This window comes from Argentina silus, assembly GCF_951799395.1.
Source record: "Argentina silus genome assembly, chromosome: 3".
NCBI classification, from domain to species: Eukaryota; Metazoa; Chordata; class Actinopteri; order Argentiniformes; family Argentinidae; genus Argentina; species Argentina silus.
The window spans coordinates 12,750,148-12,763,760 of NC_139657.1; the positions used below are offsets into that span (position 1 = coordinate 12,750,148).

Sequence of the window (13,613 nt, forward strand, 5' to 3'; positions counted from 1 at the left end):
ACATTTCAGTCCAACCTGGGGGTTACATTCCACCTTTTGACCTAAACTGGACAAAGGCGTATTTTTTAACTCTTTTGCTCTACATTCTACTTGGTTGGGATTGCTGCAAGTATTCCCCCCAGATTCTGTTATCTTTTCGATAGTTTCAAAATCTCCACCTGAACCAAAATCGGGATAGCTGTTGTCAATCCAATCTGACCATTTACAAACAAGACAGTTTGCAGAAGTAGTTTCAGGGGATATTTCTGTTGCTGTTGTCGATCCTGTTGTGGATTGTGTTTGAGGAGATGAGGATGTCCCTTCGGACGTTGTTGTGGTAGGGGTTGTGGTGGGTTTTTCTGAGATTGTTGTTGTTGTGGAAGGGGTTGTTGTGGGTTTTTCTGAGATTGTTGTTGTTTTGGATGGTTTGGTTGTCTGAGTTATGATAGTGGTTGTAGTTGATGGCAATGGTGGTGTAGTTGATTGCGACGGTTCCAAGGTGGTGGATGTTTTCAATGTTGTGGGACCAGTTGTAACTCCCTCTGTTTCTCTTGTTGTGGGAGACGTTGTCTGTGTTGTTGTTGTTGTGGTGGGTTTTTCTGAGATTGTTGTTGTTGTGGGTAGTTTGGTTGTCTGAGTTATGATAGTGGTTATAGTTGATGGCACTGGTGTTGTCTTACTTGCTGTTGACGGTTCCAAAGTGGTGGATGGTTTTAATGTTGTGAGACCAGTTGTAACTCCCTCTGTTTCTCTTGTTGTGGGAGACGTTGTCTGAGTTGTTGTTGTGGTAGGGGTTGTTGTGGAGATTGTTGTTGTTGGAGGCAGGCGTGTTGTTGTTGGGCTTGTCGTCGGCACACAAATATTGACGCAACATTTGATTCTTATTTCATAGTTGTAGCATATTGGTGGTATGCCATCTTGGTCCTTGTTGCGACATTTCAGTCCAACCTGGGGGTTACATTCCACCTTTTGACCTAAACTGGACAAAGGCGTATTTTTTAACTCTTTTGCTCTACATTCTACTTGCTTGGGATTGCTGCAAGTATTCCCCCCAGATTCTGTTATCTTTTCGATAGTTTCAAAATCTCCACCTGAACCAAAATCGGGATAGCTGTTGTCAATCCAATCTGACCATTTACAAACAAGACAGTTTGCAGAAGTAGTTTCAGGGGATATTTCTGTTGCTGTTGTCGATCCTGTTGTGGATTGTGTTTGAGGAGATGAGGATGTCCCTTCGGACGTTGTTGTTGTGGTAGGGGTTGTGGTGGGTTTTTCTGAGATTGTTGTTGTTGTGGAAGGGGTTGTTGTGGGTTTTTCTGAGATTGTTGTTGTTTTGGATGGTTTGGTTGTCTGAGTTATGATAGTGGTTGTAGTTGATGGCAATGGTGGTGTAGTTGATGGCGACGGTTCCAAGGTGGTGGATGTTTTCAATGTTGTGGGACCAGTTGTAACTCCCTCTGTTTCTCTTGTTGTGGGAGACGTTGTCTGTGTTGTTGTTGTTGTGGTGGGTTTTTCTGAGATTGTTGTTGTTGTGGGTAGTTTGGTTGTCTGAGTTATGATAGTGGTTATAGTTGATGGCACTGGTGTTGTCTTACTTGCTGTTGACGGTTCCAAAGTGGTGGATGGTTTTAATGTTGTGAGACCAGTTGTAACTCCCTCTGTTTCTCTTGTTGTGGGAGACGTTGTCTGAGTTGTTGTTGTGGTAGGGGTTGTTGTGGAGATTGTTGTTGTTGGAGGCAGGCGTGTTGTTGTTGGGCTTGTCGTCGGCACACAAATATTGACGCAACATTTGATTCTTATTTCATAGTTGTAGCATATTGGTGGTATGCCATCTTGGTCCTTGTTGCGACATTTCAGTCCAACCTGGGGGTTACATTCCACCTTTTGACCTAAACTGGTCAAAGGCGTATTTTTTAACTCTTTTGCTCTACATTCTACTTGCTTGGGATTGCTGCAGGTATTCCCCCCAGATTCTGTTATCTTTTCGATAGTTTCAAAATCTCCATCTGAACCAAAATCGGGATAGCTGTTGTCAATCCAATCTGACCATTTACAAACAAGACAGTTTGCAGAAGTAGTTTCAGGGGATATTTCTGTTGTTGTTGTCGATCCTGTTGTGGATTGTGTTTGAGGAGATGAGGATGTCCCTTCGGACGTTGTTGTTGTGCTCGGTGGTTGAGTGGTTGTTGTTGTTACGATAGGGGTAGTTGGTGTTTCTGTTGTAGCAAGGGGCGTTGTTTGTTCTACTGTAGTGATTGGAGGCGTTGTGGATTGAGTTGTTGTTGTTTCTGGTGTTGTGGTGGCCTCTGTTGTAGTAGATGGAGTTGTTGGTTTGGAAGTAAAAGGTGTTGTTGTGCTAGGTGGTTGAGTCGTTGTAGTTGGTGTTGTGGTGGCTTCTGTAGTAGTAGATGGAGTTGTTGGTTTGGAAGTGAAAGGTGTTGTTGTGCTAGGTCGTTGAGTGGTTGTTGTTGTTATGATAGGGGTAGTTGGTGTTTCTGTTGTAGTAAGAGGTGTTGTTGGTTCTGTTGTTTTCACAGTAGTTTTTACTGTAGTTTGGGCTGTTGTGGTTGATACTGTAGGAATTGTTATGGCTGTTGTATTGCTTTCACTTGGACCTCTTGATGGTGTTGGACCAGTGACAAGAGATTCAAACGTTGTTGACGAGAGAGTGGTATTGGAAACTACAGTAGTCACAGTGGTGGCCTCTGTTGTAGCAAGGGGAGTTGTTTGTTCTATTGTAGTGGTTGGAGGCGTTGTGGATTGAGTTGTTGTTTCTGGTGTTGTGGTGGCCTCTGTTGTAGTAGATGGAGTTGTTGGTTTGGTAGTAAAAGGTGTTGTTGTGCTAGGTGGTAGAGTGGTTGTTGTTGTTACAATGGGGGTAGTTGGTGTTTCTGTTGTAGCAAGGGGCGTTGTTTGTTCTATTGTAGTGGTTGGAGGCGTTGTGGATTGAGTTGTTGTTGTTTCTGGTGTTGTGGTGGCCTCTGTTGTAGTAGATGGAGTTGTTGGTTTGGTTGTAAAAGGTGTTGTTGTGCTAGGTGGTAGAGTGGGGGTTGTTGTGGGTTTTTCCGAGATTGTTGTTGTTTTGGATGGTTTGGTTGTCTGAGTTATGATAGTGGTTGTAGTTGATGGCAATGGTGGTGTAGTTGATGGGGACGGTTCCAAGGTGGAGGATGTTTTCAATGTTGTGGGACCAGTTGTAACTCCCTCTGTTTCTCTTGTTGTGGGAGACGTTGTCTGTGTTGTTGTTGTTGTGGGTTTTTCTGAGATTGTTGTTGTTGTGGGTAGTTTGGTTGTCTGAGTTATGATAGTGGTTATAGTTGATGGCACTGTTGTTGTCTTACTTGCTGTTGACGGTTCCAAAGTGGTGGATGGTTTTAATGTTGTGAGACCAGTTGTAACTCCCTCTGTTTCTCTTGTTGTGGGAGACGTTGTCTGAGTTGTTGTGGTAGGGGTTGTTGTGGAGATTGTTGTTGTTGGAGGCAGGCGTGTTGTTGTTGGGCTTGTCGTCGGCACACAAATATTGACGCAACATTTGATTCTTATTTCATAGTTGTAGCATATTGGTGGTATGCCATCTTGGTCCTTGTTGCGACATTTCAGTCCAACCTGGGGGTTACATTCCACCTTTTGACCTAAACTGGTCAAAGGCGTATTTTTTAACTCTTTTGCTCTACATTCTACTTGCTTGGGATTGCTGCAAGTATTCCCCCCAGATTCTGTTATCTTTTCGATAGTTTCAAAATCTCCACCTGAACCAAAATCGGGATAGCTGTTGTCAATCCAATCTGACCATTTACAAACAAGACAGTTTGCAGAAGTAGTTTCAGGGGATATTTCTGTTGCTGTTGTCGATCCTGTTGTGGATTGTGTTTGAGGAGATGAGGATGTCCCTTCAGACGTTGTTGTTGTGCTCGGTGGTTGAGTGGTTGTTGTTGTTACAATAGGGGTAGTTGGTGTTTCTGTTGTAGCAAGGGGCGTTGTTTGTTCTACTGTAGTGATTGGAGGCGTTGTGGATTGAGTTGTTGTTGTTTCTGGTGTTGTGGTGGCCTCTGTTGTAGTAGATGGAGTTGTTGGTTTGGAAGTAAAAGGTGTTGTTGTGCTAGGTGGTTGAGTCGTTGTAGTTGGTGTTGTGGTGGCTTCTGTAGTAGTAGATGGAGTTGTTGGTTTGGAAGTGAAAGGTGTTGTTGTGCTAGGTCGTTGAGTGGTTGTTGTTGTTATGATAGGGGTAGTTGGTGTTTCTGTTGTAGTAAGGGGTGTTGTTGGTTCTGTTGTTTTCACAGTAGTTTTTACTGTAGTTTGGGCTGTTGTGGTTGATACTGTAGGAATTGTTATGGCTGTTGTATTGCTTTCACTTGGACCTCTTGATGGTGTTGGACCAGTGACAAGAGATTCAAACGTTGTTGACGAGAGAGTGGTACTGGAAACTACAGTAGTCACAGTGGTGGCCTCTGTTGTAGCAAGGGGAGTTGTTTGTTCTTTTGTAGTGGTTGGAGGCGTTGTGGATTGAGTTGTTGTTGTTTCTGGTGTTGTGGTGGCCTCTGTTGTAGTAGATGGAGTTGTTGGTTTGGTTGTAAAAGGTGTTGTTGTGCTAGGTGGTAGAGTGGGGGTTGTTGTGGGTTTTTCCGAGATTGTTGTTGTTTTGGATGGTTTGGTTGTCTGAGTTATGATAGTGGTTGTAGTTGATGGCAATGGTGGTGTAGTTGATGGGGACGGTTCCAAGGTGGAGGATGTTTTCAATGTTGTGGGACCAGTTGTAACTCCCTCTGTTTCTCTTGTTGTGGGAGACGTTGTCTGAGTTGTTGTTGTTGTGGGTTTTTCTGAGATTGTTGTTGTTGTGGGTAGTTTGGTTGTCTGAGTTATGATAGTGGTTATAGTTGATGGCACTGTTGTTGTCTTACTTGCTGTTGACGGTTCCAAAGTGGTGGATGGTTTTAATGTTGTGAGACCAGTTGTAACTCCCTCTGTTTCTCTTGTTGTGGGAGACGTTGTCTGAGTTGTTGTGGTAGGGGTTGTTGTGGAGATTGTTGTTGTTGGAGGCAGGCGTGTTGTTGTTGGGCTTGTCGTCGGCACACAAATATTGACGCAACATTTGATTCTTATTTCATAGTTGTAGCATATTGGTGGTATGCCATCTTGGTCCTTGTTGCGACATTTCAGTCCAACCTGGGGGTTACATTCCACCTTTTGACCTAAACTGGTCAAAGGCGTATTTTTTAACTCTTTTGCTCTACATTCTACTTGCTTGGGATTGCTGCAAGTATTCCCCCCAGATTCTGTTATCTTTTCGATAGTTTCAAAATCTCCACCTGAACCAAAATCGGGATAGCTGTTGTCAATCCAATCTGACCATTTACAAACAAGACAGTTTGCAGAAGTAGTTTCAGGGGATATTTCTGTTGCTGTTGTCGATCCTGTTGTGGATTGTGTTTGAGGAGATGAGGATGTCCCTTCGGACGTTGTTGTTGTGCTCGGTGGTTGAGTGGTTGTTGTTGTTACGATAGGGGTAGTTGGTGTTTCTGTTGTAGCAAGGGGCGTTGTTTGTTCTACTGTAGTGATTGGAGGCGTTGTGGATTGAGTTGTTGTTGTTTCTGGTGTTGTGGTGGCCTCTGTTGTAGTAGATGGAGTTGTTGGTTTGGAAGTAAAAGGTGTTGTTGTGCTAGGTGGTTGAGTCGTTGTAGTTGGTGTTGTGGTGGCTTCTGTAGTAGTAGATGGAGTTGTTGGTTTGGAAGTGAAAGGTGTTGTTGTGCTAGGTCGTTGAGTGGTTGTTGTTGTTATGATAGGGGTAGTTGGTGTTTCTGTTGTAGTAAGGGGTGTTGTTGGTTCTGTTGTTTTCACAGTAGTTTTTACTGTAGTTTGGGCTGTTGTGGTTGATACTGTAGGAATTGTTATGGCTGTTGTATTGCTTTCACTTGGACCTCTTGATGGTGTTGGACCAGTGACAAGAGATTCAAACGTTGTTGACGAGAGAGTGGTACTGGAAACTACAGTAGTCACAGTGGTGGCCTCTGTTGTAGCAAGGGGAGTTGTTTGTTCTTTTGTAGTGGTTGGAGGCGTTGTGGATTGAGTTGTTGTTTCTGGTGTTGTGGTGGCCTCTGTTGGAGTTGTTGGTTTGGAAGTAAAAGGTGTTGTTGTGCTCGGTGGTAGAGTGGTTGTTGTTCTTACGATGGGGGTAGTTGGTGTTTCTGTTGTAGCAAGGGGCGTTGTTTGTTCTATTGTAGTGGTTGGAGGCGTTGTGGATTGAGTTGTTGTTGTTTCTGGTGTTGTGGAGGCCTCTGTTGTAGTAGATGGAGTTGTTGGTTTGGTTGTAAAAGGTGTTGTTGTGCCAGGTGGTAGAGTGGGGGTTGTTGTGGTTTTTTCTGAGATTGTTGTAGTTTTGGATGGTGTTGTTGTGGGTTTTTCCGAGATTGTTGTTGTTTTGGATGGTTTGGTTGTCTGAGTTATGATAGTGGTTGTAGTTGATGGCAATGGTGGTGTAGTTGATGGCGACGGTTCCAAGGTGGTAGATGTTTTCAATGTTGTGGGACCAGTTGTAACTCCCTCTGTTTCTCTTGTTATGGGAGACGTTGTCTGTGTTGTTGTTGTGGTAGGGGTTGTTGTGGGTTTTTCCGAGATTGTTGTTGTTTTGGATGGTTTGGTTGTCTGAGTTATGATAGTGGTTGTAGTTGATGGCAATGGTGGTGTAGTTGATGGCGACGGTTCCAAGGTGGTGGATGTTTTCAATGTTGTGGGACCAGTTGTAACTCCCTCTGTTTCTCTTGTTGTGGGAGACGTTGTCTGTGTTGTTGTTGTTGTGGGTTTTTCTGAGATTGTTGTTGTTGTGGGTAGTTTGGTTGTCTGAGTTATGATAGTGGTTATAGTTGATGGCACTGGTGTTGTCTTACTTGCTGTTGACGGTTCCAAAGTGGTGGATGGTTTTAATGTTGTGGGACCAGTTGTAACTCCCTCTGTTTCTCTTGTTGTGGGAGACGTTGTCTGAGTTGTTGTTGTGGTAGGGGTTGTTGTGGAGATTGTTGTTGTTGGAGGCAGGCGTGTTGTTGTTGGGCTTGTCGTCGGCACACAAATATTGACGCAACATTTGATTCTTATTTCATAGTTGTAGCATATTGGTGGTATGCCATCTTGGTCCTTGTTGCGACATTTCAGTCCAACCTGGGGGTTACATTCCACCTTTTGACCTAAACTGGTCAAAGGCGTATTTTTTAACTCTTTTGCTCTACATTCTACTTGCTTGGGATTGCTGCAAGTATTCCCCCCAGATTCTGTTATCTTTTCGATAGTTTCAAAATCTCCATCTGAACCAAAATCGGGATAGCTGTTGTCAATCCAATCTGACCATTTACAAACCAAGCAGTTGGCAGACGTCGTGCTGTTTGATGTTTCAGATGTGGTAGATGTTTTTTTCTGAGATGATGTGACTCCCTCTGTTGTTCTTGATGTCAGTTGGGATATTTCCGTAGCTAATGGTGTTGTCAATGTCGTGGATGTTCTTGATGTTGTTGTTATGGAAGGGGTTGATGTTTGCACAGTTACAGTGCTGAATGATGGTGTTTCTTCTTTAAATTTAGATTTTTAGCAGTTTGAATGAATGAAAAGACAAAGTTATTTTAATTTAATTCATGAATCTGTAAATCTATTCCAGAAAATGTAACATTTATGCAGTCAGTGCTCTATTTGCAAATACCCACTATTTTTCTTACCAGTTGTTGAGAAAACAAATACTGTAGTGGTTGGTGCCTCAGTTGATTTTTGAGTTGTTATACTACTTTGCGTAGAGGTTGGCACTGTGGTTGTGGCGCAGTTGAAAGACCTGTCAATGGTTCCATTCACTTTGCAAACAGCAGTAATACAGGTCCCATTCCCATCAGATGTAAGATAGATGGTAGCTCCGTTACGGTATGTATTGTTTTTATATGAACAATAGCAAGCTGCAAGAGGATTTTCACAGTAAGAAAAATTATATTTTCACTGTTAACAGGTGTTGCAAGTCACTCTTATGTAACCCTCTTAATTGTCATTAATTGGTATAATTAATTGGGTAAACATTATGCTTTTTATTACCCTTGACAATACCATCCTCACCTTGGATATCATAGTTGCATTTTTCCACAGTTGATGAGCAACGACTTGAAGGGGAGATAATAAAGTAGGAGTGTTTATTTCTTTAACTAAGATCATCACCTGATAGCATTAAAAAGGCAGAGGGAGAATAAACTTACCATATTTGACAGTTCACCTTTGAGGGCATAATCTCTCCCTCTTTGTAATGTTTTCCATCTCCACTGTAGCAGCCACACTCCTCTTCACGCACACACTTCATAGTACTTTCTTCTACATAAGGCTGAGCCAATGGGCATTTTGGATAGCAACCTTGAAAAATGAGCCATAAACTGAATTCAGGACACCTGCACAGACAATGCTAGTTTTAACACCTAAGCTGTATTCAGGTATAGTTACCTTCCAGTGCTGGGATCTGATTGGAGCATTTTCCTGAGGGGTTTCTGCAGGTCTTTTGACAGGGTGATCCACAAGGCTGATAGTGCCACTCACACTCACCAGTGGGGTTGTAGAAATCACAAAACATAGCTGGTAAGAAAAACATGTTAATTCAGTTAGGGTCAAATCCTCAAGTATATGTGCACGCATGCTTAACTTCATTTGCCACTCAAAATATCTGTTTAATGTATATCAATGGACATTTTGCTCTTAAATCTGAGTTGCTAATACAATTCTCAAGTTCAGATTTGGCCCTTATTTCAGATAGAGTACATGTGATACATCTCAAAGCAATCTTGCTGATACATCTGTGTGCTGTTACTCTTGTGAATTTACAGTACTACTACAATATTTAAGTTTTGTCATGTTTTGTTTGTCATGACTTGTTTTCTACACAGGTTTGAATCTGCCATCCCTGCCACACATTGATATTCTTCAACTCAAAGAGAAGACTCACGGCAGATATTAGGTGTCCTCCATTTGACACAGGCCCCAACCTCATTACAGGCTGCTGCATAGGCTGCTACAGCTGTGCAGAAACACTCACAGTCTCCTCCTGTGTCACAGGCACACGAGTCTCTGACACAGGCATCGTAGTACTTAGTGGGTTCCACCTGTCCAAAGATACATTTAAACATACAGTACTTTAAGCCGTTTGATGCCATTATTGCCGAGACACAGTAGGTTAATGTGGACATACTGTTAGATTAGAGTGCCTAAGGTGTTATACAACAGTTAACTTGGCTTGTGAATGTGTCTTATAAAATAGAAAACCTGCATACACAAAACTTCTATTTAGTTACAATATTAGTTATTATGTTTGCACGATAATATAATGACACACTTTCTAACATGAGGGCGACACACAAACGCAGGTCGAGGCGTTGGTATCCATTTTAACTCTCCTTTATTAGCACCAGAACATAGTTACCAATTACACTTAACAGGTGGCTTAGAGCGTCACCTAATGCATGGGAATAACAAGGCATTACAATTGACAATATCAATTGCATACATAACATTAGTTTTGGCTGTGTACCTGTGAATGGCAGACTGCAAACACTTGACTATTGATGATGCTGCAATGCTTCAAAGCCCAGGATTGTCTCTGTGATTGTGAAGTGCAAGGGTTCTTCACTGTATCAACATTAGAGCAACTTGGTTTCACTTTCCAACTGTTTCCGAACTCTAGAGCTTCAACCACCACTTCTTGATTTCTGCTTGTGAAGTCATTTTTGCCATTTCCGTCATAGTTCCCACATAGACCACACACTTGTCCCTGGAAGAAAATTATGAAAGAAAAACGAATTGTAAAAAAGGAACTACACACAAGTGTTGTGTATGTTCATAACCTACTCTACCGGTTCATAACCTACTCACTCACCTTGAATGTAGAGCTGAGTTTGATAAACAGGCTTGTCTTCTTGTCCCATATGAGGATCAGGCCATTATTAGCTTCAATGATGAGATATAAACCAATAGTGTGGACGTGATAGGGAACATCTACTCCATTGTCTTGTTTGATAACATTGATTTTTTCCTCTGACAATTTGATCTCATTGCTCTGAAAGGAATATAACATGTTTACTTCTAACAACAATAAAAGCTTATTCTCATTTTCTCTCTTTTCCTTTTAAGATATCAGTGTTAAAGAGTGTTTCCTACCCCCAAATAGAGCTTGATATCAGTGGAACAGGTAGTGCCAGTGCTCCCACAGGGAATGTTCTCAATGATAACCCTGAAAGTGCCATTTCGATTGTTGCTACAATAGTCCTGTAAGATGTAACATTTTCAGCTCTGGAATAAGCTGGCATGTACAGTATGATACTCGATGTTTTAATGGATGATATTACAGAATAATTGAAATATTGTTATTGTTATTGTTTTTTCCTCTGAGTTATTTCAATTCTATAATTGTATTTGTAAATATGAGTGTCTGAGTGTCTTACCTGAGTGAGGATGTATTCACAATCTCCATTGAAAGAGAACCTTTTGTCATCAAAGGTGATGTAATGACCATCCCCATAAATGGTACAGGTCCCATCACACTGGTTATTTGTACACTGCCATATTCTCCCTTTGCAAGTGCTACAATGATTAAAACATGAAACCGCTTGTCAACGTTTTTGCAAGACTCTTAACTTGCACTGTATATTGCAAACATCCACAGAAAGGAAATTGACATTACCAGGTATTGCAGTCGACTTTGATGGTTTGTCCAGGCTGGTAGGAGACTGCATTGTGTAAACAGTCACAGAGCTCCTCCTTAACACAGCCTCCTTTCCCATCAGCCAACAGGCCAGCAGGACACACACAACCTGAGAGGCATTCTACACTGACCTGTAACACAGTGTTGACTTACTTATCAATTTCAAGGCTTTAATTCAATCAAATTGCTACTGTAGGAGAAACCCGACCTGGCATGTTTTAAGTAAAGTACTTGCATGTTGTAAGTAAAAATCTTTTCATTTTAAACTTACACACTGCATGTCTAATGTCTGGCAGCTCTTTTGGCACTCTGAGCCCTTTGCACTGGGCCCGGCACTTGAGCAGTTGAAGAAAAACATTGGATCTTTGCAGGCTGAAGGGAAGAACAGTAGGCTTTACAAGTCGGGTTACACTGTATCATTAATTGAGTTGCTGAATTTGCAAATAGTGGTGTAATTTTACAATGAGGTACTGTAGTAATGGAGAGGGTGTAGTACTCACATATTTCTTTTAGACCTCCAGAACAGCTTAGTTTCCCTTGGTTACATGAGCTAGATAGTCAAAGAGAAAGATAGGGCTATCCACATTATTTCCAATCTTGAACAGTGCTCGGTGAGTGTATATATATATATTTGTATATACATTTCCCCAAAAATTGACATGGTCATTTACGTCCATTATGGTATATTTGGTATTATTTCTGGTGTACATGAAGATATTTTTAATTTTAGTTGGTATAGTTCTTGAGTTCTAAACTGCATGGTAATGAAAACGTATCTTTCAGCGATGCAATACATAGTATAGTAGATTTTTTATAATTAGGTTTTTAATCCAGAGAGACTAGAGAAGTTGTCCAAGTTCTTAATAAGACCTAGCAGTGATCTGGATTGTGGACTCAAGAAAAAGCTTAACCCTAAAGCCCTGAATATCTAACCCCTTGATCATATTTTTGGATCTAATTTTAGTTGCTCATATTTCGATGGCCATAACAAACAAATATGGTAACGGATAATCTTGTTTAACACCTCTTGACAGTGCAATACTCTTTGAGAAGTATCCATTATTAATTATTTTACACCTGGAATTGCTATACATAACTTTAACCCATGTTATAAGAGATTCTCCAAAATTAAAGAAGTCAAGGTATTTATAAATAAATTCTAATCGCATTTTATCAAACACCTTTTCGAAATCCGCTATGAAGACTAGGTGTGGTTTCTCTGATGTTTCATAATGTTCTATTATTTCAAGTAATTGTTATATGTTATCTCCAATGTATCGTCCATACAAAAATCCTGTCTGATGAATAATATCTGGTAAGACCGTCTTAATTGTATGCGCTATACACATTGTAGGGTAAGGGGCCTCCAGTTTTTTAAATAGATTGGGTCTTTATACTGACCACCTGGATCCTGTTTTAGTTATGGCAAGATCAGATCCTCTTGTTGCGTATCGGGTAGTTTGCCTTTTTTGTAGGAATAGTTCAAACTTGCCAGCAATGGATCTTTCAGTATCTAAAAAAAAGTTGTATATACTTCTACTTTTCCCATCTGAAAAGATTCAATTGCCTTAAGAAGTTCATCTAGTGTAATTTGACCCTATCCTGAAACATGCCCGTAAACCTCCCATCCCGGATTGCCCCTCTTGCACCATCATCACTTTTCAACCGCTAAATGCATAATACTCCAACTGCCCCATATATAACCATGTTTGCACCCCCAATATATCCAGTCTAAACCTAAAGGCCTGAGGCTCTATTATAGTATATATCGTACAATACAACAAATATTAAGAATCTGATATTGAAGTGCCTATGGTAAATAATATCAACCACTGACTAACATTTCTACAATCACCATGATTGCCCAAGTACTCACCAAGTGACTCCATTGATCCTGGTTTTCTGTTGAGGAAGCACTACTGTGTCTTTATGATAGCAGGGGCAGTGTGAGGCTGGGACACATTCTCCCTTGTCATTCAGGTACGTTCCTTTGTCACAGCCACAGCCATCCACAGGTGCAAAGTCTACCTGGCATGTTAAGTCTGGCTGGCCAAGAGAGCGGCAGGTGCGGTCACAGCTGGTCATACTATAGGCATACACCATAGTACTGGGGCAGTCAGACGAGTATTTTCCTGTTTAAACAGAATGCAGGGCATATATGCCATTTAGGTTTGATATTATTAAGTATACTTAATAATTATACTTATACTTGGGTAGATCATGTACTATTTACATAATACATCTCTGAGGTGGAGCGTACCGCAGATGGTGTTTCTCCATCCGCTGAGCAGGACACCTGCAGCAGCACATGCATGGACGTAGGAGGAGACTGCAGCACACATGCACGCTTCACTCTTCTCACAAGTACAGCTGTCATACATGCAGGACTAGAGAAAGGAGCGGTTATGGGATAAATGCGCAGAAACATTCATTACGAGTCGTACACAATATGTTTTTTTATTTATAACTGATTGAATGTTCAGACAAACTATATTTGGAGCCTTACTGTCTCATAGATGTCTGGGCTTATCTCAGTATGGCATTGGGAGAATATTCCTTTCCGATCTGACAGCATGGAGCACCAATGCTTGGCATAGTTCTCTGTAAAATATAGATACATGAGCAACATTAGTATCATAAATCAGACTTTATGGACTTGTTTGTACTGTATTAGCCTTAATGAACATCATCATACAAGTACATGTATTTCAAATAGCAGCAGTCAAAGTTGTACCTCTCTCTACACTCAAACTACAAGGGTTTTGAAATCTATTTGTCACATCAGGGCAGCTTGATTTGGTCTTCCAGAGGTTGGCAAAAGTCAGAGCCGTTCCCTCTACCAATCCATTCATGGTTTTGAAGTCATCAGCTTGGACGTTGTTGTAATCTCCACAAAGGCCTGGATAAAGTGGATACAACATTAACATTATGG

The 13,613-nt window shown here is 41.3% G+C and overlaps 1 protein-coding gene across 1 annotated transcript in view; it reads right to left on the minus strand.

Annotated features, from left to right (window-relative positions):
* Positions 1–13,613, minus strand: part of LOC310802151 (mucin-5AC-like) — a 33,031-nt gene that overhangs the window by 16,809 nt on the left and 2,609 nt on the right. Inside the window, exons 8-24 of the mRNA XM_083666442.1 lie at positions 13,416–13,580; positions 13,188–13,282; positions 12,942–13,068; positions 12,558–12,813; positions 11,182–11,231; positions 10,953–11,053; positions 10,661–10,812; positions 10,422–10,560; positions 10,138–10,245; positions 9,857–10,036; positions 9,512–9,751; positions 8,930–9,086; positions 8,434–8,562; positions 8,196–8,346; positions 8,059–8,102; positions 7,677–7,904; positions 507–1,295 (exon numbers count right to left, since the gene is read on the minus strand). Coding sequence (XP_083522568.1) covers positions 507–1,295; positions 7,677–7,904; positions 8,059–8,102; positions 8,196–8,346; positions 8,434–8,562; positions 8,930–9,086; positions 9,512–9,751; positions 9,857–10,036; positions 10,138–10,245; positions 10,422–10,560; positions 10,661–10,812; positions 10,953–11,053; positions 11,182–11,231; positions 12,558–12,813; positions 12,942–13,068; positions 13,188–13,282; positions 13,416–13,580 — 3,111 coding nt within the window. The remainder of the gene's footprint in view (positions 1–506; positions 1,296–7,676; positions 7,905–8,058; positions 8,103–8,195; positions 8,347–8,433; positions 8,563–8,929; positions 9,087–9,511; positions 9,752–9,856; positions 10,037–10,137; positions 10,246–10,421; positions 10,561–10,660; positions 10,813–10,952; positions 11,054–11,181; positions 11,232–12,557; positions 12,814–12,941; positions 13,069–13,187; positions 13,283–13,415; positions 13,581–13,613) is intronic.